At 41.5% G+C, this 9307-nt stretch overlaps 1 protein-coding gene across 1 annotated transcript; it reads left to right on the forward strand.

Annotated features, from left to right (window-relative positions):
• The first annotated feature begins 639 nt into the window (after positions 1 to 639).
• ZC4H2 (zinc finger C4H2-type containing) lies at positions 640 to 7171 on the forward strand. Its single transcript, XM_062502977.1, has 5 exons — positions 640 to 707; positions 3674 to 3845; positions 4396 to 4568; positions 5788 to 5950; positions 7058 to 7171. Exons 1-5 carry the CDS (start codon positions 655 to 657, stop codon positions 7169 to 7171), a joined length of 675 nt encoding a protein of 224 aa, XP_062358961.1. The 5' UTR covers positions 640 to 654.
• Positions 7172 to 9307: the final 2136 nt, after the last annotated feature.

Below are 9307 nucleotides of genomic sequence, written 5' to 3' on the forward strand. Positions count from 1 at the left end.
GAAAGGAACTAAAACATCTTCTATTCACAAAACATCTTCTATTCACAACTGCCGCTTATTCACTATCTGTTCCAGAAAATTGCAAAAATTGGATTTGGTGAGCAAATAGAATATTCAGGAGAAAACTCAGAGCATCCAGGAGAAATTGTGGTATTCGGTAGAAAACTCAGAGCATTGTAGTAGTAATGACTACAGCATGCCTTTTTGTGAAAGCTTTTAATCAAAATCATGAACCCATCCACAGTCTTTTACTACATATTTTAACGAAATGCTAAACATTGCACAGATCTCAGAAGGAAGCCTTCTGCTCTTTTTGCACCTCTGGCATAATGAGGTGTGACAAATTGATTTAAAATGTAGTTGCAGGAAGAAGGGCAGGCGAGCTTTGCTCTGCCTTGTGGGTGTTGTAGTCGTTCCGCAGCCTCTGTGCCTGGGCAGCAATAGGAACCTGGACTCTAAGTCCCACAGCTCCCACTAGAGCCTGCCGCACAGGCTCAGAGCCCATATGCGAGGAGGGGGTGACTACATTGTGTCTATTGTATGGTTTTTTTGGTTTGGTTTGGTTTCGGTTTTTTTTTTTATCCCCCCCCCCCCCACCCATCCACCCACACATTTTGTACGTTTCACGGGAGGCATAAATCGGGCGTAAAAAGCATGGCAGATGAGCAAGAAATAATGTGCAAACTCGAGAGCATCAAGGAGATCAGGTATGTTTGCTTTGTGCCCCATCGGTTACGTGAAGCAGCTTTTTCCTCGGGGGAGCGGAGGAGTTGCATCGATCTGAAAGTAGCTATTGTGCTACCGAGGGAAAGAAAACTACCGCTGGCTTCACGATGAGAGCTCAAAATACATTTTTCTAAGCAGGGAGGGAGCATCTGCTGCTGGGAATCGGCGCTGGAATGCGTAGTGGAGGGCGGTAATGGTCGTGCATTTGCAGAGCAGCAGCCCTGAGTGATAACACGAGAAGGCGGAGTGCGCGGGTGGGAAGGACTGAGCAGCCCCAGCGCAGCTCGGGGGAGTGGTGTCGGGCCGCGGGTGTCGTAGGGGCTTGTTTGTTTGTTTGTTTGGTTGGTTGGTTGGTTGGTTTTGAGTCCTTTGAATTAGTGTTTATATTCATGAGGCTCTGAAGCTGTTATTTGCCCCACTCACTCCCGGGAAGGAGCCTTGTCGGGCTGAGAAGGAAGGGGGCATGGCAAGGAAAGCAGAGTCTGACACCCAAATCCGAGGGCGGACGTGTCCTCGGGCAGGACAGGGCTGGGCAGCGCTGCAGGCACCGGCAAAGCCCCAGCGGGGTGCAGGACAGCCGTCCGTTCATCCATCCATCCATCCATCCATCCATCCATCCATCCATCCATCCATCCATCCATCCATCCATCCATCCATCCATCCATCCATCCCCCATGGAGGGCGGCGTTGGGGCGCTCCGGGGATCGCTGGGTCCGTGCGGGGGATGAGAGCGGAGCGGCTGAGCCTTAGCGGCTTCTCTGCCCTGCCCTCCCCTTCCACCGAAGGCGGGGAGCGACCGAGAGAACCCCGCGGAGATCTCCCTGCCTGCTGCTCCTGGCCACCCCCGGGCACCTGGGGATGGGGACGCACCGCACCGGGGCTTCTTCCACCATCTCCTCCTGCCGCACGACCCGAACTGCCTCGGGCTGCGGTTCGTGCAGGGCAAAACACCAGGAATTTGTACATAGCGTCCTTTATAGGGGGAGTTGCAGGATGCTCTGGAAGAGGGGGCTCATGAAAAGCCTGGCAGGGTACAGCAGGTGCCCGCATCGGGGGCGCTTTTCATAACTTTAGGTAGGGCTTTTTCAGTCTTTTGCTTAGGGCACCGATTTTCAGGATTAGGCCTGAGCTGTCTGTTTGGTTGGAAGTGGTGTAGCCCAGAAGACATTAGAGAGGACAGTGCTTCTGAATGCAGCTGGGAGGTGGAAGGCATGCCATCTGGGAAATCCCAGAGTGAGGAGAAGTGTTTTGGGACATGACAGCCAGAGAGGGGCTGTCAGAGAGAGAGGAGAGAGGAATCAGATCCCAGGTGATCACGGGGACTTCTGGTGCTACAGCATCTCTAAGAAGCACACTTTAGACATGGAACAAGTGAATTAGGCAGCAGAGCATGGGCTTCAGCTTTCTTCACACAATACCACAAAGGTGAATGAGGATCAAGCAAAAATATTTGTCCATCTATCCCCAAACTATTTGTAGAAAGAGATGTGACAGTGTAAGAACAATTATTTTCTACTCAACTGGTACACAGGCTGTGCTTTAGAAAACAGATCTAAGTATGGCCTACTACAGTGTGTGGTCCAATTACTGTAACACATAATTTAATTTTTTTTTTTTCAGTGAGAGTGGTATCCTGTATTTGGAAATTTGCAGTGCATTCAGTTTTCTGATCACATATTCAAAGGTGATAAATAAACTGCACTTGACAGATTTTTGATATTGTTTTGTGGCATAACACAGAGCAAGGGTGATGTTTAGCTTTAGTGTAAAATGAAGTATCAAAAAAGTTGCTTGAATGTATTTTAAATTTTAAAAACATCAGTGTCAAAAAGCCAGTCCTACTTGCAACATTGATGTCCATTTTGAGTCACCTATAACAAAATCTGATCAAATAAACTTATTTATTAGTTCACAAATCCTTTAAAAGAATCTTGCATTCTATGAAGAATTTCCTTCAAAATAAATGTGAGATTTCCTTATGTTTACAGATTCACCTTTGATAGATTTAGCAGACTTTATTTTAATCTGCATTTCATGTATTCTAGAGACAGAGGGGAAAGAAGTCTTCATGAACAAAATCAAAGAACTTGCACATTTGTGTAGTTGGTCTCTATCATGTATTAAAGGCAGCTTAGCTGGGTTTTGAAGTGATGTGGAAATCTGATTTTGAGTCTGGAATCTAACATCTATATCCATATCTGTATCTGTAGATAAATACATATAATTTGTAGCCAAGGGAGTGCTGCTTTCAGTAAATCCATTGTATGCCCACAAACATATATGCACATGCTTATTTAAATGCATTAAATGCTTCCACAGAAATAACCCAGTCATAAAATTAGGTAAATACCTAAAGACTCAGTGTTCTGAGTGGAAGGAGATAAAAGGGAATGAGAGTGAATTTACTGATGAGAGATGCAGACACGTCATAAATACAAGAGAAGAAACAGGATTTTTTTTATTGTTCTGTATATAATCTCCTTTATTCATATTATCCCTGCCTAGACTGCCCACTTTTGAATACAAAATATAGAAGTTATTTATATTACTGTTTTTATCTCTCGCAGCTTTATAAACTCCTGAAGGTGAGAGAGGGAGGAACCCAGGTCATATTACTAGCTATGACACTGGCAATACGTAGCCATAATTAATTGTCCAAGTTGACCCCACTTTCTGCTCTTCTCTGTTAAAACCTGACAACATTCTATTGATTTCATGATTCAGTCCTAGAATTCTCTTACCTCTGAAAAGCTCAGCAAAAGAGCTGGCATTAGAATTCAGTATTCTCCTTGTACCTCACCTTCTCTCAAACACAGTTAGTCTCATTTTTGTCTATTGCTGCTATTACCTTCTTTCATTTATCTAATCCCATATAAACTGGCACCTCACAAAAATCTGTTTCAGTCACTTACTGTTATCTCTCTTTTAAATTATCACTGGGTTTCAGGAATAAGACTTTGCAGATGGAAAAAATAAAAGCAAGACTGAAAGCAGAGTTTGAAGCCCTGGAGTCTGAGGAGAGGCACCTGAAGGAATATAAACAGGAAATGGACCTGCTGCTGCAAGAGAAGATGGCCCACGTGGAGGAGCTGCGACTGATCCACGCTGACATTAATGTGGTATGCAACAGCCCAGCTCAGACAGTCTGACTGAGACACAGCTGGATATGAATCATTCCATAGGCTGTGGAGTTGTGCACAAGTGAACTGTCACTGGTTCAATAATGTGGACTTTTCAAATGCCATCCTGGGGTCCTACAGGGAGTGCAAAGTGAACTTGCCTCTGGATAATTGTTCTTTCCCTTTGTAGGGCAGGATATGTTGTCATAATAAGCTGTTACACTGAGAAGATAGATAACCAAGCCTATTGTGGCTATGACTTTACCAGTAGCCACAGTGATACCACTCCAGCTGTCCCATAGAAAACAGTTCTTCCTGTTAGTCTTTTCTCATTTAGCACCCAGAAACAGAAGCTAGGTGGGACAATGTCACTTTCTGTTGCTTCTTTGCCCATTTTTCATCCTCTCAATGCTTTAAGTCTTTGCTTTACTATTGCATTGTCTCAAATATCTTCCAGCTTGAGTGCGAAAAATCTCTTCTTTCTGATACAATCTGTTGCTCAGTCAGAGAGGAACAGTTCTTTAAAAACATGCCCAACCTCCTGTTTCAGATGGAGAACACTATCAAGCAGTCTGAGAATGATCTTAACAAGCTTTTGGAATCTACTCGCCGGCTCCACGAGGAGTACAAGCCCCTAAAGGAGCACGTAGATGCCTTGAGAATGACTCTGGGGCTGCAGAGACTGCCAGACCTATGTGAAGAGGAAGAGAAACTGTCCCTTGAGTAAGTCTCCAAAGCAAACATTATCTGGCTTTGTGCTTTATTTCAATTCTATTTCACAGTTTCTCATTTTAATTTTGTTGGTAAGTGGGGAAAAAAAACAAATAAAAACCCAAACAACCCCTCCCCCAAAACAAAACAAAACAAAAAACCCCAAAGAACCCCCCCAAAAAAAAGCCACACCAAAAACCCCAAGAGATAAGCATGAAAAACAAAAGTTAACAAAAAAAGGATGTGGAGGACATGTATTTGATTACATTTAGTCTGAATTTGTTCCAAGTTAAATTTAGGTTATTCCAAGCTGCAAACTCAACAAACCACATGCAGACATTCAAGGGTGGTTGGCCTTCTAGGTTTTATACTATGTGTTATTTTTTTTATCTTTTTCTTTTTCCCTAAAAATTACTTGTTTAGCAGGCAATAGTAGGAGGCAGTACACAAGAGGGATACAAACCAAGTATTCTTCAGTTGAGTTGTGCTGCTGCTAGTCAGAGTTTTGCTTTTTGCTGCCTGCACATGGCAGTGGCTTGTAGCCAAATACCTGTGATTGCCAACAAGTTTTCCTGAGATGTGAAATAGATTTGGATAATAAATCAGTCCCATTTTTACATATAACCTAGGCAGGGGAGAGAATTAGCTACTATTCAAAAAACAGCGTCCTTCATATAGCAGATCAGTTTTAAATGCAAAGGATATTTTAATAAGCATATATTTCTCTTATTGCCCTGCACAATTAACATAGTTTTCCACAGGCACACACAGTTTTCAAGATTTCCTTTGTATTTTTACAGAAATGCTGTTTTATACTCCAAACACCTTGTCACTACAAATAATGTATTAATCTGTTTATTAATCTATTGTGTACAAAAGTTATTCATTTTAACAGAATAAAGTAGAAAAACTGTTTGGCAGAGGTGCATCTGAAGCTGTTGTCTACTTTTCTTTTACACATGCAGTCTATTTTTCATCTCATTAGATTTATATCCAGTCTGGAATCTGGCTGAAGTGTAGAAATGCAGAAGAAAACACCACATATTCTATTTATGAACTAGTCAAAGTGTAGGCAGTTTGGCAGTTTGACTCTAGTGGAGGAACGTGGTAGGGAAATGTGATCTCCCCTGTATTTTAACACCAAATATCCTCTACAGACTAATGAAATACTCCAGAAGGTGGTTACATTTTTGTTGTTGTTGTTGTTGTTGTTTGTCATTCTTTTGTCTAGCTACTTCGAAAAGCAGAAAGCAGAATGGCAGACAGAACCACAGGAGCCACCCATCCCCGAGTCTCTGGCTGCAGCTGCAGCAGCTGCCCAACAGCTGCAAGTGGCCAGGAAGCAAGATACCAGACAGACAGCAACTTTCAGACAGCAGCCACCTCCAATGAAGGTCAGGAGATGGAATGTTCTGGGTTTTCTCTTTTGTCACTGGGATGCATTATGTTTAGAAAGTGATCGATGTTTGTGAAAAGGAAAAATTACGTGTCCTGATTTCGATTTTCTTTGCAGTGGTTCAAAACAAGAGCAAGCAGTAGACTAAAGTAGTAGCACCTGTCATAAAGGATTAAGTATAAGAATCTTTTAGGACTTAAGAGTAACCCTCAGCAGAAATGTAGGCAATTCCCACTCCTCTTTTGTTTGACATGGAAGCAAGGAATGTAAGAAAGATGAAAAAATCTTGGCAAAAGACAAAGTAGTAGCTCTTAGTTAATGCCAAATGGAGCCATATTAAAAGCAATGCACATATTTTATGAGGGAAATTACCAATAGTACAAATTACCAGGAAAGGTGATTGCTTCTGCACTTGGGATCTTCAAGAGTAACACGTGGATTAATGTAACATAACCATAAGGCACTCAAGTGACAGTTTTACTCAGCTCCTTATGTAGTGAGTAGAGTTAAGTAGGGGTATTTATCCCACCCAGGTTCCAAGGACTCACTAAGAAGGCAAAACTGGTGTAGGTACACCTCAAAGTAATACACTTACTATCTGTAGTTAGGCAATTGAAAAGCCTTTCTGCAACTAATAAGCTTCAGTCAAACATAAAAAAAAGGGCTTAGTGTGGAGCAAAAGGGCAGAGTTCTGTACCTTGTGTTAAATATGGAATTCATCCAATCACCTGTTCCTGCCTTCAATTCTGTGACTTTGCAGTTGGCCATCACTGTAACTTCTCTGACTCAGTGAGCTATTAGGCAGGTAAACACCTTTAAAACATCACTGTAACATTTAACACAAAATAGAATTTAAAGTTACTGATCCATGCATGAACCACGTATCTGTGGAAATGTAGTTTTAATTCAATGAGATGTTCCTGTTTTTCAGTTGGCCTGAAATTACAACCCACATACCTAGATTGTGTAGAATGTAGCAGCAGTTTGCCTTTGAAGGCAAGGAGCTTTGTTTTTGTCTGTACTGTAACTTGTAGTGTGATACTCAATAACCCCTGTGCCAAAACCACTTTGATGCTTGTAACAAGAGGCTGCAATTGCATTTCAGGCATGTTTGTCGTGTCACCAACAAATCCATCGGAACGCGCCCATATGTCCACTCTGCAAAGCAAAGAGCCGATCCCGGAATCCCAAAAAGCCCAAGAGGAAACAGGATGAATGAAATCCAGAAGACTGACAAGCTGTGTGACCTGTCCCAGTACTCTTCCAGTAGAATGGCAAATTTGCCCAGACTTTACTGAATTGCAGACTCAAGTATGACCGTCTCATTGTTTTCTATTTAAAAGCAATGTAAGCACAATGTTCCTGCTCTAAGTTTCTTCCAGTCTTTAGGATTTGGTTTTAGGTATATTAGGTATATATTACTGGTGCTACAGTTTAACATTTCAATTGTTCCATCTTTTCTATATCATTCTACTCCTAAACAAACTGGAATTCTTTGTGCAAGTATCCTAAATGTCAGGCTATTTCTATTGGCCAAATATGATTACCACAAATGCTTTTATGTTCTCTTTTTAAAAAACAGATGTTACTAAAAGATTATTCTGTTTTCTCCTCATGGCAGGAGACTATTTGAAGTTCTGAAATAGCAGACTGTCTGTTTGTTTCACTGAAGAACAATTTGTTTTCCAATCTTGTAGGACTGGGTAGTTTTGGGTATCCAATGGAACTCTTTGTTCAGGGAAAACGGGAATTGTTACACAGAAAATCAATGATTAAGGACACACATGGGTTCTGATTTACTGAAGTTGATTGTACCATTCCCTCAAACTTGACTTCAAACTTGGAAAGGTGCTGGCTGTGTATGAATTTCTAAAAATTATGTAATTTGTCATGCTTTAACATCTTAACAGGTTATTATTTTCAGCAGTCCAAAGACTGATTGATTTAAGAACAAGGCTGAAATGAACTGTGTTAGTGGTCCTCCTAGACTCTATGGCTAACCAACACTGTGGTTCTCTAGGAAACATGCATGATATATCCCAGATCTCTATGTGCACAGACTGCACATCAGCCATTCTACATGTCTTCTGTTCCTGGTTTCTACAGCCAAAATCTGGCAGACATATCCTCCACTGGAGCATAGGAAAGTTCAGGAACATGCATGAAGAACAGTTCAACTAAAAATTATCTGTTTCACCAGAACCAACGAGCTTTGGTGTCATTGTCCTCCCTCAACCAAAATTTTCTATTTTTTTGTCTTTTAATAGGTCATTTTCAAATAAGCTTTACTTCAGGTCAGTTTGTTTTCTTGTTTCCTGTGTACCTAAAGAATCCTCACTAAAGCATCTGGAGTAGATCACTCCCTGTATGTCTTCCCTTTGTTTCATGTAATGTAACAACAGTTCTTGCAAAGGGGAGGATGGCAGTGTTCTACTTACAGAACTGGCACCTGAAATTTACTCTTCTCTAATCTCTTTTGTGACCACCTTTTTGCCTAAATTGGTCTCAAGTGTTAAATATCCTTTTCACAAACTCTGGGACGCAGGAACTTCTTGTTCACATTCTTCTCTCTTTAGCCCAGGTTTCTCTCTACTATTATGTTAGAGTAGTTATACTGAGAATTTGGCTTGTTAGATAGGAAGAACAGGGAAGCCCTAAGTCTCTGCTCCAAGAACTTTGACAAATGCTGGCAAACTGTAATAGATCCACATGATGCAATTTTTCTGGCCAAATCACATATGTCACCATTAATTTCCTAAGTCTGCCACAAAGTACACGAGTGATTTACTGAATATAGTCCTAAAACTTGAGCCAAGTTCAGGAGATATTCCCCCATTTTAATGTTACATAATTAAATCAACATCTGTCAACAGCAGACAGAATATGGATCACCTGTCCCTGAAATTAGGTGAAGAGCTGATTCTGCTAGCTGAATTACAAGGATTTGCTCTCTGAGATAGCAATAATGGAAGATAAGTCTCCATGCTCCCAATGGCAATATTGTGTATGCATGTTCTGGAGCACAAATACTGGATACTAGTGTTTTAAATGTCAGAGTGGTCACATGCTGTGTGCCCTGTTCAGAGCAATTCCTATGGAGTTGAAGGGAAAATGCACAGAGTTAAAAGACAGCATGTGGACTTCCCAAAGTGCATACACAAGAGCAGCATATTTGATGGTAGTTGTACATAAATTTAAGAAGTAGTGACAATGGAGTGGGTGAATGGTCTGCAATGAAATAGTGTGAATAGAAGGATTGATTTGTAGAGACTTCGACTTACAGTTCTGAAATAGGTAGGGTTAGTCATAGTTGTTCTCACTTCACTGTTACTTTGCCAGGTTCTTTCTTTCTTGG

The sequence above is a fragment of the Cinclus cinclus genome, chromosome 15 (assembly GCF_963662255.1).
Source record: "Cinclus cinclus chromosome 15, bCinCin1.1, whole genome shotgun sequence".
NCBI lineage: Eukaryota > Metazoa > Chordata > Aves > Passeriformes > Cinclidae > Cinclus > Cinclus cinclus.